The 26,340-nt window shown below is 34.7% G+C and overlaps 1 protein-coding gene across 2 annotated transcripts; it reads right to left on the bottom strand.

Annotated features, from left to right (window-relative positions):
* Positions 1–1,109: 1,109 nt before the first annotated feature.
* On the bottom strand, positions 1,110–26,028 carry VCPIP1 (valosin containing protein interacting protein 1). 2 transcript variants are annotated; one of them, XM_017677297.3, is made up of 3 exons: positions 23,026–26,028; positions 13,812–13,898; positions 1,110–6,535 (listed from the first exon to the last, which is right to left on the bottom strand). In XM_017677297.3, the coding sequence occupies exons 1-3, from the start codon at positions 25,736–25,738 to the stop codon at positions 5,664–5,666; spliced, it is 3,672 nt and encodes a 1,223-aa protein (XP_017532786.3). In that variant the 5' UTR covers positions 25,739–26,028; the 3' UTR covers positions 1,110–5,663. The 2 variants fall into 2 exon arrangements, with proteins under 2 accessions (XP_017532786.3, XP_017532795.3); XM_017677306.3 differs by lacking the exon at positions 13,812–13,898.
* Positions 26,029–26,340: the final 312 nt, after the last annotated feature.

Genomic DNA, 26,340 nt, shown 5'->3' on the forward strand with positions numbered 1-26,340 from the left:
AATTTTTCTACATTTTTAACGATTAGAAACAACTATGCAGTTAGAATTGCAGTTTCTGGGGTCTGAAAAAGCCAGTCAATAAAAATAAAATCCATACTGAACTGTCATGTTTTTCTTTTTATTCACTGAAGTTTTTGACAGCTCCAAACTATGTGGTATGTGACCAGTGGCATGCATGTACAAGACCTCAAGTCCAAATTTGGGGCAAGTGTAGGCAAAGCATAAAGCAAAATTAATTATGTTTAGTTTACGTGGGGCTCATATCCAGATCACTTGTCCAGTCAGCAAGTGAGACCATGATGATACATGGTCAGCAGAACAAGAGGGTTAACAACTGTAGAACCACAGGTTATAGTAGAAAGGAGGCCTTGAAAGGGTCCATGACTTGCCTTAGGCCACAGAACAAGTGAGTCACAGAGCACACCGACTGTCAGTTCTCCAGATTTTCAGTACTGCACATGGTCACAAAGCTCTTGCATAAATATTTGAACATAACAACCACTGAGGTTTTACCTCATTCATTATACACCAACAATAAAGCAAATTATAACATAACAAATTATTTAAATGTGTGCATTATGAGGATTTATCTCACATAAATTGCAAGTGAGCTCTATCATTTTGATAAATTAATAACAATAGCAAACATTTGAATGCTTATTGTATATCAGGCACTGTTCTAATCATCTGATATGGGTTAACTCATTTAATACTCAGCAACACCCAAGCCTTACTTAGCATCCTCCCAGAGAAGAAATGGATGCAGACAGGTCAGAGTAAGCAGTGTGCCAGGACTTAGCTCTAGAAGTCTGGTGTTGGAAGCTGTGCTCCAACTACTAAATTGAACAGTCTAACAAAATAGATATTAAGCATATATATTAAAATGTAAGAGTAAATATGTCATGTTGATTGCTGTTATGCAAATGTAATTAAGTACCACCTTCTGTATTTCTCATTTCATTATCTCTATTATTTTTTAAGAAACTAGCACACCAAGTTCTTATTAAAACGTTATCTTGAAATATTCAATAAGCATTACATGATCCAATTATGTAACATATCTAAAAGAATTTTGCTCTTTTCTAATTGGATTTATTTCATTTGCATTGAAATCTGCATTAAAGTAATGACTATCTCTATATGATAGTCCTCTTAAGGAAGTTAAAAAAAACCTTATTACACTTAACAATTCCTTTATGAAACTGAACTATATCTTCATGCATTATAATATTAAGGTATAATTCCAGGAAACTAAGTAATAAAAACTAATTTTAAAAAGCTAATGTGGAGAAGTTGAGGGGAAAATCAGTATGTATTAATTTTATTGACATAAAAGCAAATTTCAAATACTGTACAGTGAAGTATGCTATAGGAACACTATACAGTTGTAATACACTATTACCAATTAGTTATTAGTCAAATGTAATATAGACAGCAACCACAAAATCAGAAAATAATGGGTAACAGCCAGGGCCTGTGGGATGATACAACATTTATACTATTTTATTGAGCAGGTAAAGCACTTGCTATTTAATTTTTTCTAAACATTTACACTATTACCACTTATTTTTACATATTCTAAATAGCATTTCCCTCCCCAAAGTAGACTCTCCAGCTCTTGGCACTAATTCTTAGACAAATAAATCTGAAAATATTGATAAACTTTTCAGTCTTTTATTGCTCTACCACAGGCATAAAGGCTCATGAAGGGATTTGTGCATTCTAAAGAGAAGTATGCAATACTTTAGAATTTTAAATACTAAGTAATTGATACTCACAAGCAGATAACATCAACTAAAACTTTTTACTAGTTTTCCTTTTACAAGAGAATAGTCATTGTATTAATATTATACTACAAAAGCATGTAGACTCCATAATTTAAAAAATTAAATTCAGATATACAAGGAATGGCATTTTCTCCAATAATTCACAAATCTTTACAATTTCTGCTATTTTGGAACAAAATGTTAAAATTCCAATTTAAGTATCATTAAATATGAATTGAAACACTTAGCATCTCAAAGAATTATTAAGAGTGGCAGAACTTACAATTAACTATAAATCTTACATTGGGAGAAAGCTCCCCTTTATTATTTTATTTCTTAAATAAACATTCTACTATGGTATGTTCTCAAGTAGTAGTTCTGATCTGAAAAATTAACTTCTAATTTAAACATGAAGAGCCTTTATTTACAATTTTGTTTAATTATATGATAACCTTGAAATGTAGGATGTCTACCCAACTTACAGTATGTATCTCACTACTACTGTTATAAAAGGTCATTCTAAATTCATAGAGCGGAGTTTAATCTGGTTTTGCAGAAGCTTTTATGAAAAACTTAATATGGAAATCTTGTTTTGAGAACCATGAGACTCTCAAAATATGCTCTGCAGTATTTTAAATATTGACCAATTAAAATTCCTGAAAAATGAAGATAATACTGTACTGATATTCTGAAATGAACTATTGTCACTATATTGGCCAAAGTGTAATTAATAACAGAAGTTCCAAGTTTACCACATACCTAAAGGTTAGTTGTTAGGCCTAATTTGTTAGAGAAATGTTCACTAGCAGCCAGTATTAGTAGGTAACTACATAAAATAATACTGTTATAAATTTTGCACTCAGTAGCTAACATGTGGTGTCAATACAATTCTCAACAACCTGTCATTAGTAGTATATGAGTTACCACCAAGTGATCTTCCCTGAGTAAGAGAACATATGCACAAGTCTGCTTATTTCCAATATCGTTAGATACTTAAAAATAATGGCAATAAGGACCTGTGGCTGGGAATCACAAATGTATTTCAGATTGGTATCTTAATTGCAAGCAGTAGGTGTGATTTTAAAATCCAAACTAAAAATGTTTAAATATAAAGCAAATTTCACAGTCAATAGCATTTGCTAAATTTCTCAGGACTTTCTCTCACATTTTCCAATAGAATAACTGAAATATAGTCAAAGGGGAGAAACTGGCCTTGAGCTTGCTCTTTAACTAATTCCTGAGTAATTATTCTCGTGGAGTTCTAGCTCTTAATATTTGGCAGTATCTTGTTTTCTTCCATTTCAACCAGTTTCTCAGTACCAGTTTTCTAGACATATACCACCTCTAACTCTACCTGGACTTTGGGTCATTAATTCAGACTTGGTATGATTAACTAGAAAATGGATTACTGAAGAAAAAAATGTAGGATTTTACTTGATTTTCAGTGAAACACTACAAATAGAATTATAGGATTGAATTTTATATAGGTAAGAATCAAGGGCTAAAAAAGTATTCTGGACTTATGATCTCTAGCTTGAACTCCAATTTGTGGTGATCACAAAAAGTACTACTAAAAATAATCACTCTACAGTCATATATTTGATTATGAGAAGCATGTGAAAGGACAAAGATGATAATTAAGAACTAAAAGAAATTCTAACACTTCTTTGTGAAAATGATACCTGGCCCACTTCTCAAAAACTATTAATTACCCCAACCTAATTTAAGCTGATTTAAAATAATTTCAGGAAATCTGGCCATTATCAGAATCAACTCTTTCCTTTTTTAAGGGAGAACCCAAACTATTATAATATGCATACCTAACTGGCTTCTAAATAACATTGCTGTGAAAAAAGAAATTAATAGTGTGGCAGAGATGAAGCCCTTCTTATGTTCACAGGTGCATTCTAATTTGAATTTATATAATAGAGATAAAATTTGCTTCTGGTATTTTTGCTTTATCCTATAAGAGTATATTTGTCCGTATTAACTAAACATACCAAGCCACAGGTGAAGAAAATATTTGTTAAAGAAAAGGTGATTATAATTTACCTGGAAGCAGTGCATTTGCTTGTTAACAGTTCATCTGTATTTAAATTTAAAAGGCATGTTTCAGTGGCTGTAAAAGCCAAAAATAATTATAGTGGTTAGTGATATTTGTAATTTTTAGTACAATACACAGAAACAACCTATAGTAACTAAATGGGAAATATTATTTGGTAGCTGAAGTTCTTTATGCAAAACTAGTATACAATGTAAAAGTTTTAAATTTAGAAATTTAGAAGAACAAAAATAAAATATGGTTTAAAAAATGTGATGTGATAAAAGTAACCCAAATATGTATCTTGCTCAGTTACCACCTGCAGAATGTCTAGATTCTCCATGCTTTCCTTCTTCAAAATGGAGTAGTTTATTTAATAAATGGATTCAGTAACACTTTCACAGAAAGAAAACGAAAACCTCCCTTATTTGAAAACACAAGTTGAAGTACTGTCTATATTCCTTATGAATCAACAGGTTGAGATTTTTAAACACCTAATAATGTATTTTCTAACATATATTTCCCTAGAATGCAACCACAGTTCTGCATCTGTTACATGTGCAAACAGAGACAGCCAGGCTTTGAATGCTCTAAATAAGAGATTGTATTAACATACATTTTGCCTTTCATCCATTCGAATTCAACTTAATTTCAATGGACAGAGGAAAAAGATGGATTGAAATGTACATTTCAGAATACAGATTTGCAGAATAGGATAAAATAGTGCAACACCAATCCCAGAATAAACATTCTTTATCTTTAAGGAATAAGCATGAAAGCTGCTTGTGGAAAACTGGCACTAAAGATTTGATGAACACAGTATTTAAGCAAATGCCCAGGTTGATAAGGGTATGATGCAGTGAAATTTGCATCCAAATTCAAGTGAAGCCAACAAATAAAGAAAATCTCATAGATTTTAAGAAAAGGAAACATTTTTGGTTCAAAGACACTTAGCATTTACAAGCTTAAATATCACTGATCAAAAATGCAGAACAATGTAACTCATTCATAAAGATACATTCTTATAAAATGTGAATCTGATAAACTCTACAAATTAGAGATTAACTACTGCTACCATTATTTTTATATTTTTTACCACACTTTGAAATCAATTTTTCTGCAAGATTAAAGAAAAAAAAATTCAGTGGACTTGACCAGGCCAGGATTAAAAAAATAATGGTAACACATTATCAACAGAGCACACAATTGGCTATTTTGGCTCAGACAGCAACATAACTTAATCACATTGACTTTATCATTCTAGAATAGATTATTTTCCCCCAACCTTGATCAAACCAGCAAAATGTGTATCATTAGACTGTATCCTCAAGATATTTCACCAAGAATACATCTCTATGAATGTGTTTATGTTCATGGAAATGTCAAGATCTCAGTGTCTAATAAATCCGTTTATGAATTTTACGATACACTTTAGTTCAGATAACCTTCAGATTTACATACATCTTTTGACACACTAATAAATATGTGGTTTACCCTGTTGACATCACCATTAGCAAAATATCCCCCCCCCCAGCTCTAGCCTTTTCAGAAATCAAACATATTTAACAAGAGAATTTTCAAGGTTGAACATTAAGACTTTCATGGAATTAAAATGACAAAGAACTTCCAATGAACCACATATAGGGAAGAAACTCATCTCAGCAGATCTAATAACTAATTATAGGAAAACAGAACCAGCCTGGGCAGTAGGTATATTAAAAGCTATTGCCAGTCACACACTTGCTATCATGCACTGAATAACAAGATAAAATCTTTGAATTACATACATACAAGATTTTTAATGACTACTCAAGTTATGTGGCCCAGTCAACAAATATGACATACTTCTAATTAAATCAAGAGTGATCCATTGGCTCAATTGTGTTTGTCATCTCAGCATCTTGACTATCCATCTCTTCAGGCTCCTCCACAGAATTCCCTTTTTGTGCTTTTGACCTTGTGGCAAATGCTGCTCCCAGTGCCTCTGTCACACAGCTATCAGTTGTTACTGTATTCATATTTTCAGTGCCACCAGTTAAAGAAAAAGATTCACATAAGCCAGTCTGAAGACTACCAGACTTCACAGAAGAACTCACAACTTCTACTTTTCTTTGAGGAAGATCAGATGGTGACTGCTCCGTACTTTGATCCCGCAAGTGTTTGTCCATAGAAGCCTGAATAGAAGAAACCATTTCCTGCAACTTTTTTCTTTGGGCCTCAACCAAATCAGGATTCAGCTGCCTGCTCTCTCTCATTGTAACTACTCCAGGAGCTATTCGAATAAGCTCACTGTTACCAGGAGCAGCTGTAAATACAGAAGGCTCTGTTTTAATGGAACTATTACTAAAGTCTGTCCCCGTGTTATGCTTCCTTACAACTGGAGCTTCCCTAGCTCTTGGATCAAGGTGTAGGTTACTAGACGCAGTTCCTAGAGAATGCCCTTTTCCCTGAAAGGCAGTTACATTATGAAGTTGCTCAGATTTCTTTTTCACTACTCCACCACTACCTAGTTTTAATAGCCCATGTGAGGGACTTGATTCCCTACTTCTTGTAGTAGCCTCTGCTCGAACCTGACTTACAGCCTCTTTAACTAAATCTTCAACATCAGGACCAATGGGGAAATGTCCTGCAGCATCCACACACAATTCCAGTCTATCTTCAGAAGCATTATAGACAAAGGTTTTGCCAGGCAGATGTGGAAAAGTACAATGCTTGCCATCAGCCATACCTAAAGAAGGGAAAAAGATGTTCAAAATATTAAAATCTTGCTTAAACAGTATAGTAAAATCAATTATAGCTGAAATAGTGGATTTTCAATAATAATTTACAGAGAACAGCTTTCAAAACAAAATTATTTAGAACATTTATTATATTTATTAGCAGAATATAATACTATTACAAATAAGAAATACTACCATAGACCTGAACATAGTCCCCAAAGGGGATTTTTTAAACTATTAACTTATTACAAAGTTAGGAAAGGGGCTTGAAACAAACAGCTGAGCTGTAAGGAGAGCATTAAAAATGTTAGAAAAGCAACTGCTTATAGTGAAGCAATAAAAAACGTACTTTTATTTACTAAAATTTAAATTATTATAAACTTTGTAAAATACCTATAAGGGCAAAGTGTTGTATAAATATGTTGCATAGTGTTTAATTACAAATCATAGATAATTCTATTGAGTTACAGAATACTAGAATATAAGCTGTTTTCTCAGGTGCCACAGGTATATATTTTTTAATACAAAAAATATGAATTTTCAAAATAAGAGATTCTATAGTTAAAGCAGTAGTAATGGGGGTACATCTAGGAAAGCTAAGATTAATGCACTGTGACTTCAGTATAAGTGCAAGAACTGATACTTGGGAAGAACTAATTAAAAAGATCTTATTCAATTCCTTTGAAATAGTTGTGATTTCATAGTTAACTTATGCAGCAGTAGAGGGCAGGAACTTTAAAGCAGGCTTCTCTTTATTTTCTAGTTGAGAACTCTGGTCTCACTACATCACACTCCAAAATTTTATACTTTTCCCAGCCTGGGTATACTAACTGTGTGCGCATTTTAAACTATCCAAAATCTCACATTTTAAATTGGTCACTATGTATACTCCAAGTATGTGAAAACAAGGGTTTTCAAATTTTATCAAATCATTAATTTTTTATGTTAAAAAAAGTACAGAACTTTTAATAATATAAGGTATACATTGCTAAGTTTATGGCAAAATATAAAGGCAAAAACAAACTAGGTAAAAATGAATTAAATTGTAAGTGCTATAGAAATTCAGAGGAGGATGAATGAACTCTCCTCATCCTCTGTGGGCCTTTAGGTAGTCTCCAGTTTTGTAAGTTATTAAGAATAGTTCCTTCCTCCTCTGAAAAGAGCTATAGAGTGGTTCTAATGTATCTCATTATGAATATACTGAAAAAAAAAAACCCAGAAAAGAACTAAACTGCAGGTAAATAAATAACATACAGTATTTTTAAATATTCATTTCAATGGTACGTAAGTATCAATTAATAAAAGTCTAAGCAGAATTTCCTCTCGGCACAACATTTGGCAAAGATAACTGACAAAAACAGACATACAAAAATTAAATCAGAGATGTGGTCTAAACAGTACCTTTTAGGGCACAACCTTGGAAATCAGTTTACTGTCTACTAATCCCTTACCTTAGAGATCTGTAAACAATGGTTCATTAAACAAAGGTAGTAAAGACCAGAATTTTGAATGGTAAGGACAGGGATGCCCTTAGGCAAAGCTTTAGAACATTCATTTCAATAGACAACATCTATTAAGCTTCACTATGTGCCCAGAACTAAAATAGACCATGAAGGTTAAAAAATAAAAAGTAATTATTAGGAGAGGGACACAAACAGATCATTTTAACACAATCAGGTAAATATGTGTACTACTCATTTTACTGATTATTTGAGGATTAAATAAGAAAACATGCAAAGCACATAATACAGTGCCTAATATAAATCAGGCATTTAACACAAATATTTAATTCCTCCATTTAACACAAATATTTAAAAGTTACCAGTGGCATTTCCTATTTCTATAGTTTCTAGGCTTTATATATTATTGAAAAGCCTTAAAATATATATTTAAAAAATCAAAGCAAATAGTGTTGTGATTCCTTTAAGCATAATCATTTAGATTTTATGTAACTTAGATCATCCTTTAAATTTTAAGAATCAAGGTGTAACAACAGAGTATTATTCAGCCATTAAAAAAAACAAAAAAACAAGAAATCCAGCCATTTGCAACAACATAACAACATAGGTGGTCTAGAGGGTATCATGCTCAGCAAAATAAGCAGATGGAGAAAGACAAATACCGTATGATTTCACTTATTTGTGGAATATAAATATGAAGCAAAACAGAATAAACAAAACAGCAGTAGAATCATAGATACTGAGAAGGCACTGGGTTACCACTGGGGAGAGGTTGGGGTGCGTGGGGAGGTTAAGAGGGGTAAAGGGGCACAAAAATTCTCAGTCAGTGTAGGTTGGTCATGGGGATGGTAGTACAGGATTTAAAATATACCCAATGATTCTGTAACATCTTCCTATGTTGACAGATACTAGCTGTACTAACGGGGGTGAGGATTTAGTAATATGGGTAACTGCTGAACCACTGTGTTATATACTTGAAACTAATATAAGATTGTATATCAAAAAAAAAATTTAAAAAAAAAGAATAAAGGTGTATTAAATTTTCTCTATCACAATCAACAATTCCACTACACATCTACACTAAAAGACATGTATACTAATATTTATAGCTGTGTTCTTCCTTACATCAAGAAACTGGAAACTATCCAAAAGTGCATCAGGAGAATAATGGATGAATTATATTAAAATGCTATAACAGAATAGTATGCAGCAGTGAAATAACCTATAATTGAATTCATCAAATTGAATGCATCTGAAAAAGTATCACATAAAAGAAGCAGTCTTCAGAGAATGTATACAGCATAATTCCATTTTTATAAAATTTAAACACAAGCAAAACTGAATATAAAAATAGCTATACATGTGTTAAAAGTAAATTTGTCAGTCATCCCTTTATTTCACTATAAAGACCTGCAAGGAAATTTAATCCAATATAAGCAAATTATTTTTAAAATACCTTTTCAAATATAAATAACAGAAATATTAATCATCTAGTTTATTGGGCAATATTTCTCTTCAAATGTATATATGACCATTATCTGTTAGGGTAGATTTGAACAAATTAAGAGTAGTATGTTCTTTTCTAATTTTTTGATGGCCTGGATATATTTTGGGGGGTGAAGAGGGCTTGCTATGCTTTGATTCTTTGACCACAGAACAATAATAATGATTTGCCACAAGAATCTGTCCTAAAAATAGAAATAAAAATTTACCACAAATATTAGAAGAAACTGTATTTTGAAAGGTAAACTTTTTCTAACAATGAGCCATTTCAAATGGCTGTGTAAAGAATTTTCAATATTCTGTAAATAACAGCTAGAATTCTAATAATAATAACAAACATTAGCTAAGTATTTATTAGGTACCAGGTCCTTTGCTAACTGTTTTATGTGCATGATCTCACTGGATCCTAACAACATCCCTGATATTATCAAACGCACTACTTTATTTACAAATAAAGGAATTGATATAAGATTGTATAACAATAAAAAAAGAATTTTAAAAAAGTCACACAGGGAGTAAGTGGTGGAACCAAAATTTAATCTCAGGCAGTCTTACACTACAGCTCTAAAATACCTCCTACTAAGGATAAATACCATAGGTCACATTAAAAAAACAACAGCTCTACTGACATCTAATTCACATACAATTTACCCATTTTAAGCATTACAATCAAATGGTTTTTTAGTATTTTCGCAGTTATGTAAGCATCACCAACATCACTTTAAAACATTTTTATCACCCCAAAAAGAAACCCTGAACCCATTAGCAGTCACTCCAATGTCCTCTCCCACTTCATTTACAACCCTAGGCTACCACTGGTTTATTCTGTGTCTCTCTAGGTGTGCCTGTTCTGTGATATTTCATATATATGGAATAAAATACAACATATGATCTTTTGTGATTGGCTTGTTTCATGTAGCACAATATTTTCAAGGTTCATCCATGATGTAGGTACGAGGATTCCATTCCTTTTTATTGCCAAATGATACTCCATTGGCTGGACATACCACTTCTTATTTATCCAATCATCAACTAAAGGACATTTGGGTTGTTTCCACTTTTGAGTATTATAAATAATGCTATTATAAACATTTGTGTACAATTTTGTAGGACAAGTTTTCATTCCTCTTGGGTATACACCTAAGAGTGGAATTGCTGGGTTGTATAGTAACTCTATGTTAAATTTTTTGAGGTACTACCCTCAGACTCTTTTCCCAAGTGGCTACGCCATTTTACATTGCCACCAGCAGTATACAAGGGTTCTAATTTCTCTATATCCTTGCCAATAGTTTTTATTATCTGTCTTATTGATTATAGCCATCCTAGAAAGTATAAAGTGCTATCTCATTGTGGTTTTGATTCACATTTGCCTGATGGCTAAAATAATTTCAAAACAGAAACATAAAACCATTCAGAAAATAATCTAGAGAATCATCCCTAAATCACCCACCATCACCCTCCTATACACAAACAACGTGGAGGGGTGTTATTTTCAGTTTTGTTAAAGACAGTGCATACTTAACCAAATTACTGGAATACCAATAGTCAATCTTAATTAGGTACCACCTTTTAAAAAACTATTACCTGGTATCAATATATTTCAGAAGGTAGAATGAAGTAAAAGATGGAAAGTTAAAAAGAAAAGGATGCAAACAAAAAGGGGGAAAGAATGCTCAGAGAAAAATTTATAGCTTTACATGCTTACACTAAAAAACAAAAACTTAGAATCAATCTAAGTTTCTACTTAAAGAAACTAGAAAGAAAAGTGCAAATTAAACCCAAAGCTAGCATAAGGAAGGAAAAAATTAAGAGCAGAAATCAGTGAAACTGAAATCAGAAAAACAATCAAGAAAACCTATGAAACAAAAAGCTATTTCTTTGAAAAGATCAATAAAACCTATAAACCATTAGCCAAAACAGGTCAGCAAAACAAAAAAATTGTTAAATTGGTTATCAAAATTGGAAACTTCTAATCTTCAAAAGATACTGTTAAGAGACCAGTAAGATAAGTTACAAACCTGGATATCTGCAAAACACTTGTCTGACAAATGATGTACCCAGAAATATAAAGAACTCTCAAAACTCAATTTAAAAAAAATTCAAACCAATTTAAAAATGAGCAAAAAAAAAATCCATAGCAAATAATCACATGAAGATGCTCAATATTATTGGTTATTAGGAAAATGCCAATTAAAACCACTATGAAATAGCACTATAAATCTATTAGAGTGGTTTTAAAACAAAAACTGATACTACCAAGTGGTGTCAAGGATACAGAGCAACTGGAACTCTAACACAGTGCTAGTAGGAATACAAAATGGTCTAGTCATTTTGAAAAATGGTTTGGAAGTTTCTTATGAAGATAATCATATATTTACCATATTAATCAGCAATCACATTCCTAAGTATTTACTCAAAAAGAAATGAAAACATACGTCCACACAAAGACCTGTACATAAATGTCTAAGTGGCTTTATTCATTGTAGCCAAAAACTGAAAACCCAAATGTCCTTCAATTGGTTATAGATTTAAAAAATATGATATATCCATATAATGGAATAGTACTCTGCAATAAAAAGGAATGAACCATGTAACTAGACAGATGAATCTCAAAAGCATTAAGAAATTGCAGATTTTTTCTGTGAAGTGACAACATGGTTAAGTATTTTAGGTTTTGCATGTTGCAGGTTTGTCTCTGTCATATCTATTCAACTCTGCCACTGCAGTGTGAAGGCAGCCACAGACAATATGTAAACATGAGTGTGGCTGTGTTTCAACTTTATATACAACAGGCAGAGGACCCAATATGGTCCACACAGGCAGTAGTTTGCCAACCCCTGTGCTAAACCAAAGAAACCAGACACACAAAGTTATACTACATTATTCCATTTATAGGTGATATGAAAAGGCAAACATATAGGGACAGAAATCAAATTAGTGGTTGCCAGGGCCTGGTGGTAGGGAGAAGGGATTAATTAGAAAGAGGCACAAGCCAACTTTTTGGAATGATGGAAATACTCTATATTTTGATGTGGCTACATGGAGTATATGGTTCCATGACTGTATGTTTGTTAAAATTCATATACCTGTATATCTAAAAAGTTTGAATTTTACCATATGCAAATTATACTCCAATAATCCTGTCTTAGGAAGGAAGAAAGGAAGCCAGCCAGCCATTCTTTGCTCCCCAATTCAAACAAACCAAGGGAAAAAACATTACTGAGACAATCAGAAATCAAGGAAATTTAAATACTGACTAGATATTTGGTGATTTTTTAAAATTATGGTATCATTAATATACAATCTTATGAAGGTTTCAGATGAGCAACACTGTGGTTTCAACATTCAATATTTGGTGATATTTAAAAATAATTTTTCATATGTTTTAGATGTGATAATGGTACTTTATTTTTTAGAAAGAAAAAGAGTTCTTACTTTTAGAGACACATACTAAAGTTATTAACAGTTGAAATTATATTATGTCTGGGATTTTTAAAAAAATAGTCCAGTTGTGGGGGGCGAGAGTAGAAACATACTGGTAATTGCTGAAGCTGGGTGGCAGGTTCATTATATTATGCTTGCTACTTTTATGTATGTTTCAACATTGCTACAACAGCGAAGTTGGGTGTGTTTTTTTCTTTAGAAAGAAAAAAAAAGTGTGAGGAAGAGACCAAAATCAGGAAATAGAGGTTATATACTTAATGTCTACAGAACTCAGATAGGTGAAAAAGTATGATAAGCCAGAATGATAAAGTCTGAGGACAAATGCATTCACATCAAATCTTTGAAAAAAATATGTGAGGTTCAAATATACACACTGGCAACCTCTCTTAAGACTTAAAACTCTGAAGATACAGCTATACACTTGCATATATCTTTACAAACAATGCACACACAATGTGAAAAGAAGTTAAATGTAAAATGAGCTGTCTCCTAAAACCCAGAAAACACTGAAGTGTATAATAATCACAGCCAAAAGACAACAACACAAGTACTATATTATCTGGTTCTCAGTCACTAGCATTATAACCAAATCTGCTTCTCATTTCACAATTTTTTTAGTTGTTAAGTATCATACATAATTTAAATAAGAAAATAAGAACAAGAAAGTGATAGGAGATTTTTAGCAATATTATAACAGAAAGCATAGCAGACCATATCAGGACGATAACCCATTTTAACGAGGCAGACTGCAAAAGAAGAATATATACCTAAAATCAAAGTTGGAAATAGTTCTAGAAGAATACTATCTGAACTTTCTTAATCTTATAATAGCTTGAGTGAAGGTATAGCTAAGAATAAAATCAGAAATTAATTATACCCATGGTTTTCTTCATAATATTGTAGAATACACCACCCTGCTGGAACATGTGAGGAACCCCCTTTGCATAAGACCATACATCTTCTCCTATAAGATAAAAACAGATACAGTATTAGCAATAAACAAAGAGTTCAACCAGGAGTTCCTTTAATATGAATTAGTCTTGAACAGAGACTGCAAGGCAGACCTCAATGAGTGATGCAGCCTGGTAGAGCATACAGGGAGATGATGTGATGTGATGGGACTGTGACACACTAGAAAATGCATGGCGGGTCCAAAGGTGGCAGCCACTGCAAAATCATGTCATGAAAGAATGTAGACCCAGTGTTTCAAGACCATATGGCTCTTCAAGAGAAACCAGAAATCTGGTCTTTTAATGTGAATTCTCCTAATTTTTAAATGTAGGAACTAATTCAAAAATGTCTTTAAAACTGCAGGAGTCAATAGTGGGCATACACAAAGTATATCTGAAGACTCAATCCAGTTGAAAGGAAACTAGTTTGCAACCTTGGACTAGAACAACAGAAAAGGTTATAGAAGGAATACTTATTTTTAAAAAGTAGATTGTATTAAAAATGTATATTCTGTATGTATGTTAAACCAAATACAAGCAAATGAAAAAAACTAGGGAGAAAAGTAAATACATAGACTGAAGTAATTAATGTTGTATTTTCTTGTTTCAAAGTTGACTTTTTAAATAGAAATTTAGGGGGAGAATGACTTGAAGAGATTTAGAACAACCTTTAGAAGCCACAAAAGATCCACAAGCAAGCCATTTTCAAAACATCTTTTGACAGTGCCTATTTCAATAAGAAGTTTCAAATAAAAAGTTAAGAAATGATAATCACTACTCAAGAAGTTAATAAAGAATGGAAGGAACATAAATGTTACTTTTGGTTTGTGGAATATGACTTTGTTTCTTTATACTAATCTGGTTACATAAATGTACTATTTTTATAATCAGAATATTTTTAAATTAACTTTAAGAAAGAAAGGTTAACTTATTTTTCCTACAGAAGACAGTACTCCTGGATCTGAGTTTTGAATGGAGGTTATTGATGATGTGTATTAATCACTATGTACCTGCAATGTCTCAGAGCTCTAACCCCTTCCCATTCATATGCAGAAGTATGAATTTGCATGGCAGTGAGCTAAAGTTACTCAGTATATCAGTTTAAAATACACAAATTTTAAAACCTTGGCACTTAAAGCTTCTGTTAACTAGAGTATTTACTTACATATAAATACTTCACTCACTAATTAATACAGTACTACTAGAGTATGTCTATATTGAATGGTGGGCACACAGAAGTTTGATTTTAAATTTTGACTATTAATAAGAGACCCCAAACACAGAACGTTAATAATGTCTAGTTGAAGTTCTGATTGCTATAAACTTCATTTGGATAAATTATTTCAAGAGTAATAACCTTTCATTTAGTTACCATTAACATTATCTCAAATGTACTTAGTACTTTATGAAAGGGGGTATCACTTAATTGGAAAACATATCCAAAAATTGTCTGTTAGTACTTAGTATTTTTGGTAAAAATCTGAATAGGTGCCAGAATAGTAAACTCCTCCAAACTGACCACCTAAATAGTAAGAAAAATGACATATCTTAGTACTTTAAATGTCTGACTATTCCTTATTTAAACAGACAGAACTCTTAAGAAAGAATTCTATTGTAGTGTTTATCAACCTTGCTTTCATTATCTTCCCAAAAAGATCCTTTTTAAGACATTATTTTCCTAATCTGCCTCCCCTAGGACATTTGAATACTACAGATATACTGTTTATCTATTTATGAAGCATATGTATAGCTGAGTTCTATTCATTAAATACAGTAAGATTTTTTTCACCATCTACCATCCCCAAAAACCAATTTTCACCCCCCTTCAGAGTGATATGGCCCTTGAACATGCACTCTCTATTGCTTTAAGGGAAGGAGAAATACCATCTCAACCTCTATTATCTACCCAGCTCTGAGCAGGTACTTCACATAGTTTCATTTTGTCATCACAACTAAGCCATATTTCACAAACAAGGAAACAAGCTCAGAGAGGTTAAATAATTCTCCCAAGATCAAACAGCTAGTAAGCAGTAGAGCCAGGAGTTGAATCCTGTGTATTGTTCAAAGCTTATGCCCTTTCCACTAACATTGAACTTCTAGAGTTCAAATTACAACAAATTTGACAGAACTATCCACAGTCTTTTCTCACAGAAATCCATGGCATCAACAACTTGTTGTAAGGAATTAAAGCTAAATAATTTCCTTAGTGTACAAATACTTCTACTGAAGTGATGTTCATTGGTAACAGAGCCAAAGAAAGGGATCAGAGATCAGGAAGCAGGGATTGTGACTCTGCCCAAGTCCCTATCAGTCTCACTTTGCTCTCTGCTGCATTTTTCTCCTTCCCTTTCTACAACTCTCCTGGTTCAGGCCTGTTTCTGCCTGAATTACCCACCACCTCAAAACTGGTTCCCTCTAATTTTGTTCTCCCCAAATCCCTCCTCCACACAGCCTTCAGAGGTAAACTTTTATGGTTTCCCCAAACCATATGGCAAAGTCCAAGCTCCTTTTTTAAAGGTATATAAGGCACTCTAAGAGTCCTTGCCCTCTCTATTTCATATCTCTCATCATATCCTATTTGCAAAGCCACACCACTAAACTGCTCTGATTCTCCAAAGGCCAATAATTGCTATATATTCTTTAAAACTCAATTTAGGTATCACTTCCTCTAGGATTCTTCTAAGTGGTGAATAAGAAGGCACCTTCCTAGCTGCTCCTATGCATATGAACACCACAGCCCTGATCACACTGCAGGTTAGTTTACTTCGCTGTTTCCCCTCTAGACTAAAAGCTTTTCAGAGTCAGGAAAAGGTCAGTGGCCTATCTGACTTTCTATTCCCAGGGCCTGGCACAGCACTGTATAGACAGAAGCACTCTCAGCATTTGTCCAATGAATGTATATGACTGAATAGTATAAATGAGGTTTTTCCTTTTAACTTAAAAATGCCTAAAGGAAGTCCAGAAAAAAATTAATTGAAGCAGTATAGTGATAACTGTTCTTCAATGTTGTACGGATAAAATGTAACTAATGATACCATCTGCACCTCTTCATCAATCTAATTAAACAAAACAACAGTAAAAACAAAGAGAAAGACTTTTAGGTACAAACTTCTAGTCATAAAATAATTAAGTCATGGGATGTAATGTACAGCATGGTGACTATAGTTAATAATATTGTACTGCATGTTTGAAAGTTGCTAAGAGAATAGATCTTAAAAAAAAAAGAGAAAATTATTTTTCTACCAATCCATTAAAAAGCAATTCTATTCATTAGAGAATAGGAACAGCTTAGTAAAGCATCTATAGCAAATATATTAATTCATATTTTTGTTAGCCTGAAATTTACTTTATAATTCAACTGTTTCTTTATAGTACAATAGTAAAATACTTATATTCAACATATTCTGTGTATATAAATGTAGAAAAAAGTCTATACCACCATCATACACAACCTCTGTTCATTATCTTTTGAGAACTTTATCTTCCTCAAATCCTTACTTGGAATAGTCTTCAGTTCTCCTACCTGAATGGTAGTTATAAATGACAGTGGTATTATGGAGGGTTTTTCTTTTGATTTATCTGATTTTTTCCTCTTTAATAGTAAATAGTTATTTTTAATTTTTAAAAAGTATGTTAAAATGAAACATTTAAAAAAATATTACATTTTTCTAAATTTACTACTAAAAAAAAAATCATTGAGTTAAAAGTGTTATTCTAATATTCTAACCTAAAGTATTTAGAAAGGCAATTTAAAGTTTCTACTTTGTAATTTATGAAGTGTATAAATTTAAAAATCTAACACCTATACAAAATATATTTTTAAAGAACCCCCTCAAATCCTAAAATTAACTCTGAACTCAACTATCTATGGCCATGCATATAAACTGACCAAAACATACATTTAAACTAGAAATATGGTGTTTCTACTAGAAAGAATCCTAAAAGTATTCAATAGTGGAAAGAATGATTACCATCTTTCCACCCTTCCTGCAGATCCTCCCATTTTAAAAACACATCTACCTTAGCAGTAGCCAAAACCATTTCTAAGAAAGCCATGCCCATTTCTCTCCTTATAGTCAGTCCCGTATGTGTATCTAGCCCATACAGCTTTCAGTGTCATCATCAGCATTAAAAGATGTATTTATCATACACATTCCTGCACACAAACCTGTATGTAAATGTGTACACACACACATATGCACACAGAGCATCTGATTTCTCACAGTAGTGCACCTGTTAGAACTATCATTTAATTTTATACATATTTGAATTCTTTGAATTTTAAAAAATATTATCTTATAATTGAAAAAATATGAAGGAAAATAAAAGGGTATCAAAATAGCTAAGCACAGGAAGGAATAGAATCAATGTTTAAATTAATCTTCAAATTATGATAGTATAAAGTAACCATTTACAACACATACATTTATCTTAAGATACATTCTATATGCATCATTCTATATGCATCAACTTTATGCCCTCTCCCATTAGAAATATGCTGGATATAAAGCAATTAGAAGGATTATGAGATGGCACGAAGAATAATAATATATATTAAGTACTATCTAGATTTAAAACTAGCCTTCACCCAACATTTGAAGAAAAAAAATAAACATGCAATAATGAGATTCAGACCCAACGTAATCTAAAAAACAAGTGTTTGAATCTCAAGTGTGACTGGAAAATCCCAAGGCTATTACAATATCAAGAGGTACTACGAAATTATAAAAGACTGTGCACTTAAAAAATGTGTATTAAAAACTCATACAGTTTTTTCAAGAAGACAGAAAGTATATAAAAATCAAACAAGCTTCTCAACTCCTGAAAAGCTGCTAATCTTTGTAGTAAAGTAGGGTAAATATCACAAGTTACCTAATTCCATTAGAGTAACTCCAAACTGACAAATTCTGTTTTTCACAAATCTGTCTTTATCTCTTGAAAAAAGAAAATTAACTAGAAATTTAGTGGAACACAATACTAAGAAAAAAGAAATTAGCCTAGTATTTATGGTAAATGATGTACCATCTATCATATCTACTACAAAAGAAAATCCACAAAAAAAATGGTTTACAGAAAATTGTTAACCTATTTTGAAATGCCAGAATTAGAGTCACTCATACTACTTAAATAATGAAAATTTTTACGAATTATTCAGTAACTTCTAAGAGGTCTGGGTAAAAAGTGAAAGATTATAGGTAGAACACTGTTATTTAGTTTTAAACTACCATCATAAGATTCAAAATGACTAGTTTCATTAAAGGTTCATACTGAGCAAGACTACTGCACTTGTTGATATAAATAAATAATAGATATAAATTCTATTTAATAAATTTTCTATTTTAAAACAGAAGAAAGGAAAAGCATATGTTCCTGGCTATCAAGCAGTCAGCCTATTTAATAAAAATATAGTCCTGTGTGTGTGCATATATATATATATATATATATGCACACACACACACACACATATACATATATACATCCCATATCTTTATAGCTTTCATCAACAATCTGTAATCTCCACCTTTCTTTTCTCTATACATAAGAACTATAAATGAAAACTATAAAAGTATGGGATGTCCTCAGTTGAGATCCTGCAGGTAAATTTATGGAGGGCAAAGACTGTGTCTCTTTTATCTTTGTACCTCCAGAACAGCCTCTAGCTCATAGCAGACATTCGTTTTGCTGAAATAATCTCTATTCATTCATTCAAGTTGAATGAATTTACTTGGTACCTAATAAATACCAAGCCCCGTACTAGGTGAAAGGGTATTCATCGGTGAATAAAACAGGCTACCATCTCTGCCTTTGTGGAGATTAAAATACAGTGATAGAGGGGATTTCCTTACAGTGATTCGCACATCTCTCAAACCCTGAGATAAGGTGGTCAGGAAAAAGCCTATCCAAGAAGGTGGTATTTAAGCCTAAACCTAAATGAGAATGAGCCAGCTATTTGAACAGAATAAAACTTGAGGAAATATTTTCTAAACTAACACATCAGGAGCTTTGCTCACATTTGTTAACTCACAAACTAACTTCTGCACTTTGAAATTTACAATTATCTAAATAAGCCCTGTCATTTTACATTTTCTAGCCCTCTCCAATCTAAATAAACATCGAGTTGCCTAGCACTCTGTACATAAGGTGAATTATGTGTATACAGCTATGCCCAAATTGACATTTTTACAAACACATCACTTTTTATTAAGAATATCCTGTACATAATTCAAATAGTTAAAAGAAAATAAGAGGAAGGTCTATTACAGGCCAGTCACTGTCTAAGTACTTTAAAGCAGGAAGTCTCTCAAGTGCTACCATTATAAAATTAGCAAAACACTCTTTTTATGCTCAAATTTTGCGTTGAGAGTAGATTAAAGAGATTTGTGGGTTTGTAGGGGAAGCAACATAAATGCTGGAGGTGAAAGGGGAAGGGATCATAATATGAAGACATTATCTTGGTGAACCCATTTCAGTTCACAGTCTAGTTCTCTGATATTCAGGTCCAGAAACCTCAAACCAAACTCAAAAAGTGACTAATGATAAACCAGAATTGTGTTATACTAATTATCATTATGAAATATATTATCATGCTAACTGGACTTTAAGACTACTTATCATAATCTCACTCATGCCAATTTAATTAATCTACAATGGAAAACAGAGCCTTCCAAGTGAACAGAATCCTCATCTGCACTTTCACCTTTACAACAATACTTGAATCAGGAAGCTAAACGAGTGACCAGAATAGATGCTTGATGAATATGTTATCAGTAAAAGGGATACAGAGCTTTTAGCCAGGCTTTGGTGAGGACTGATCAAATATTCCTGCCCCTGAATAGAGATTACCTTTCTAGTTACCAGAATTTTCATGAACCCAAACGATCGGTTTTTTCTTTTTATACAGCAGTATTATAAACAGTGCCAAATTTTGCTTTTCAATGCTTTTTCAATGTTCAGCGCTGACCATCCATTCCTTTTCTGCTGACACAGCCTTCCTTTAGATATATTAATACCATCTATTTAATTCAACCAAAAACATTTTGAAATGCCTACTTCCTGCTGGGCACTACACAGGTGCTGAGCATCTAAGGTTAGGTAAAATATGAGCCACATCCTCAAGAATATCTTCTATTGAGGAAGACCCTCTCTTTCCTGTTTTTGACCTGGGACATAGCCAGTTTTTCAAAGTGCTTTCTGCATATATCTAATTTCATCCATTCTGTGCTGGTGTTATTTGTTCAGTGTTCTGGGGGTACTTTTACTGTTGCCCTGTGTATTCACTACAAGAGGTATTTTGTATAGAGGCAACAACCAAAGTACTGGGGAGTTAAGTAGCTTGTCTGAAATCAATAAGTTAATAAGTATTGGAAGCTGTACTAGTGGGGGTGAGGATTTAATAATATGGGTAACTGCTGAACCACTGTGTTGTATACTTGAAACTAATAGGAGATTCTATATCAATAAAAAAAATTTATCATGTGAGTACTGAGCTGAGATTCAAATTCTACATCTTTCTGACTCCAAAGATCACACAATCTTTCCTCTATTCCACGCAGTCTCTAAGAAACTAAAAACTCTTACAATATAGAAAAACATAAATGCCTAGTACTTTTCTTGACATATCTCCCAGTTTAATGATGTGTTTGCCAAAATAAAATCAGCAATATCAAGTTATAAATTTGTGTAGGGCTTTTATCAAAAGATTTCACTCATATGTGGAGAATAAGAACAAAGAAAAACTGAAGGAACAAAACAGCAGCAGAATCAAAGAACCCACGAATGGACTAACAGTTACCAAAGGGAAAGAGACTGGGGAGGATGGGTGGGAAGGGAGGGATAAGGGCGGGGAAGAAGAAAGAGGGTATTACTATTAGCATGTATAATGTGGGGGGGGGGGCACAGGGAGGGCTGTACAACACAGAGAAGACAAGTAGTGATTTTACAGCATCTTACTATGCTGATGGACAGTGACTAATGGGGTATGTGGGAGGAACTTGGTGAAGGGGGGAGCCTAGTAAACATAATGTTCTTCACGTAATTGTAGATTAATGATACCAAAAAAACAAAAAAAAACAGCGTTGCCCAGTGCTAAAAAAATACATTTGTGTAGGGCTTTTAAATCTCCAATTAACTACTAGGTACCTAAATGTAAGCCAGGAATAAGTCATCTTCATTTTGGTAGACAGACAGACAAGGCCCAAGTCACTGATATTTGGTACTCTTAGAAAATACAATCAAAACTCAGATCACTTTTCTAGTTGAAAGCTCCAATCTCAACAAAAATACAGACCTTTAATATGTAATATATTCAAATTTTACTGCTACTTTAAGCCTTAGTAAAGCATATTTATACTGATTTAAAAATAAAGATCAAGCAAATAAAAATAATGTAAAAAGTGCACAATTGGATATCCCAAATCATCTAAAGCTAAAAACATCTGATTGATATTTTCCTTTAATTTATGCTGTATTTTAAAAAAGAAATGTTGTCTTAAGCAACCCCATTAACATCTACTTCTGTTTCTTGTTTTCATGAATTATAACAGCTCGTTACAATTAACGGCAAAGAGTTACTAGGCCAGGAAATTACTTAAAACACAAATCCTAATGTACAAATAACAAAAATGTGATAAACTGCGAAAGGGGGAGCAGGAAATGGAGGAGAGAGACTATTAGGTGGAAATGCAGTGAGAATATAAACACCAGAAACTGCAATTCATCAAACAGGAAGTCCTGATATCACATGACATGCAGGAAAAGAAAATTTAAAAATAAATGATAATGGTCAAGGTGGGCAGGCTCAATAAAGCCAAGGGGGGGAGGGGATGAAAAAAGCTTTAAATGGATACAGAAATATTTTTGAAAAAAGCAATTATAAGAATAAGTTATATAATCAAGTGACAGATAAGGAAAGTAAAGAGACACCTTTCACTTCGTAAGTTATGTGTTCCTATTATCTACTCAGCAGAAAATCACACTCATGTCTGCCAGCTGTCAAAAACACTAAAGAAAATAATTTTCTCCTAAAATATGTAATCAAATGGCTTTTACAATGAATTAGACTTTTTTCCACAAAGAAAAGAAAAATTCAGGGTATCATATTCACAATTAAGAAATAACACATCCGAGTTAAACTGATCTTACCCATTAATGTTGCAAAAAGACACAAGGAGTACATGTCTTTGTCAGCTTGCTCCTGAAGTTCCTTAGATGACAGTTTACCAGTAACAGCAATCTCCTCTTGTTTCACAGCCTGCGCGGAGTGTGCTGCAGCAGCCTGACCACCTTCTGCTTTACTTTTTAGAATCTCTATTGTAATCCTGTCACCATGCTGTAAAGGAACTGGCTCCTTTTCCATTCCTGCTTGGGGTGGAAATAACTCTTTAGGAGGAAAGCCATATCGAATACACTGTAAATATGGAGGAATGTTAAATTCTCTGGCTATGCTTTCCTGAAGTTCAAAAAAGGTTGTTGAAGACTTAAGTGTAACCATGGACTGTCGTCCATCATTAGTTGTTATTCGGATCTTCTTCTCTTTAGAAGTTGATGGTGAATAGGGGGCCTTGGTAGGGGTAGCAGGTGCAGAGGATGGACCATCGCGAATGGTACTGGGAGAAACAGTCTTGGGTTGCCCTTTTTGTTCTTGTTTTAGCTTCTCTGTTTTCCGTTTCTGCATTACAGTTGATTGTTCTGTAATATTCTGTTGGATAGTTCTTTCAGTTTTACTCATGTTTAACTCCTCCTTGTGCAAAGTTTTTGTTTTCTGTCCAGTAAGAATAATTTTAGTTGGGAGCTGAGACTCTGACTCCTGTCCTTGTATATCTCCAACTCTTTGGGCATGAGCACCATCTATATTTACAGGAGTATACTCATCAGGATTCTTTTTGGCAGTCTGATGCAATATAGTGTGGACAACTTTCTGAACTAGGATTTCACTCCCAAATTCACCTGGAAAGTGCTTGGTAACAAGTTTCATTGCAACATCATAAACATTACTATTCAAAGATGAATCACTTTCATACTGGAACCAATATACTGTTTCTCTGACCACTCTTCCACCCCATTCCAAAGTAATAGGAAAAGCTTCCGGTAGATTGTCATACTCCTTACCATCCCAAAAATGTTTGAATCCACAACCACATTTGCCACCAGTGGACCTAGAATTAGTTCTGTCCCCATCCAAATACACAATAGACCCATCTCCTCTGACCCTTCGCACAGATGTGCCATGGCACCAATTACAAGCTGTTAGGTTACTCAATCCGTAGTCTGGTACGAGAACATCTTTCACTGAATCATATGAGCAAACCAAATTGTTCAAAGGAAAGCTATAATTTTTGTCAGGCCTCAGCTGTCCATGAGTACTTTTTGCCAGGTTATACAGTTTCCCTCCTGGAGCCAGCCACTCTGGAGGAACATGAAGTTCAGAAAGGGCACCACAGAGCAAACATTTGTGAAGGCGATTATCCAGTACTGCTTTTTTAGCAGCTGCTGTGACTTCTTCAGGCTGAACTCCTATCACCCCAGTCCTCCTGTAGAAATACTGATGGACATCAGCAACCAAACTAGGATGGATACCATGTTTGTCCATAAAGACTTCTTCCATAGCAGCAACAAGCCTAAGTAAGTATTTATCCTGCAAACTTCTGTCTCCTCCAATAACACAACCACCATCCTCCTCAAGTTTGATGTACTTTTTAATAAGGTCCTGAGGTACACCCCATGCTTTAGGAAGCAAAGTCATTGGCAGTTTAGGCAAAGCAGCCCCTTTTATGCCTACCAAGGGAATATAATGGTTTCTACCAGAGCTACTCCATGCAATACAGATTGGTTTGTTCAAACGTCCATCCTTCCCAGTGCACTTCTCTGCGGGGATGAGCCCAGGCAGAAAGGTAGCTGAATAATCACCAGAGCTTCTCATGCCACTGAGGGAATCTAAGAGAATAATAGGGCGATGTAACACATTGGCAAGGCCAAATATGTGGATGTTCCTCAGGCCCAAGGGGACACCTTCAGGTGGTACAAACAGAGGGTCACACTCATTAATAATGTCCTCCCACTCAGCGGCATCTATGAAGTCATGGAACAGGGCTTGATACCGGGCCAGGTGCTGCTGAAAGTGCTGTTTAAGATTCTCTCTCAAAGCGTGCCAGAAGAGCTCCCGGCCTACTAGCGCCCGGGACACAGCATGCACCAAGCAGTGTCCATCCCCGTCCACATGCACTGGAATGAGGCATTCCTGACTTTTATTGGCCCGCTTGATGTCCTCAAGAGTGTCGTGCAAATACAGGAGGCTTCCAGAGCGGTCCTTGCCATAGCCCACTGTGTTAACATGCTCTGGTTCGATGAGGAAGGCGCGGTCACCCAGTAAAGCGCAATCGAACAGTTCGCCCTGGTTCATGTCCCGGAGAAGCTTAGCCCGGCCCGTCTGTTTGTCCATTCCATAGCGAGCTAATATGGGCGACAACAATTTGCAGTGGTAGTTGGAAAGGCCCATCACCTTTACCAGTTCCGTGTTCTTCTTGGGTGCCCCTGTCACCCCGAGCAGCGCATTCCGCAGCAGGTTATGTAGTACTACGTCCGGGTCGGTCACCTCCTCCACCCCCAGCAGCTGCTGCTGCTCATGCCGCTGTCCGCACTCGGTACACTCGATGCTGACGGAACCGGAGGCCGGGAAGAATAAACGCGCCTGGCACTTCGGATCCGGGCAGCTCCCGGATAGGATTCTCCGGTCTCTCCGTTTCGAGAGCCCCCCCGGAGCAGCCGCCGCAGCAGCCGCCAGGGGCGGCGGAGTCTGAGGAGCCTCAGGGGGAGGAGGCGGCGGAGGCAGCGGGGGTGGCGGCGGCGGCTGAGACATAGCTCTTGGCTCTCTTGTCTCTCTCGGCGTCCCAAGCGACCCTCAAAGGTTCATAGCTCAGACCCGCACCGGCCAGACTCGGTAAAGTCCAGGCTCAGGACGAATTACTTTCTTGTCCCCACCAGCTCCTCCTCCTACCTAAGCGGGGGCGGAAGCACCACGACGTTGTTTCTCTTCTTCTCCGCTGCTTTAAGCCGCTCCGCCGAACGTTTAACGGCCACCACCCGAGCCCGCACTCACACTCACTCACTCTCGCTCGCTCTCCCTCAGAGACACACAGACACACACGCCCTCACTCAGACTGCGCAAGCGCAGCTTCCGCTATGACCTCTGGGAATTAGAGTCTTTCAGCTTCTCTCCTGGCCCGAGTCCTAGAGGCTTTGGTCCAAACGGAACTACAAGTACCGTGAGGCTAAGCGGCTAAACTCCCGCAAAGAGGAGGAAGAGGAAGGCGATAGGAAGGTGGGGCAGAAAGAAAGACAGTCCCTCCTGTTACCTGCCGGGAGTTGTAGTTTCCATTGTGTCCCCTTTGTCTTCTTCCCCAGTCTGGGGCCCAAGCAAAAGAGTATGAGAGACCACATTTCCTATGATGCCCTGCGGTA

This window comes from Manis javanica, chromosome 2, assembly GCF_040802235.1.
Source record: "Manis javanica isolate MJ-LG chromosome 2, MJ_LKY, whole genome shotgun sequence".
Taxonomy (NCBI): domain Eukaryota; kingdom Metazoa; phylum Chordata; class Mammalia; order Pholidota; family Manidae; genus Manis; species Manis javanica.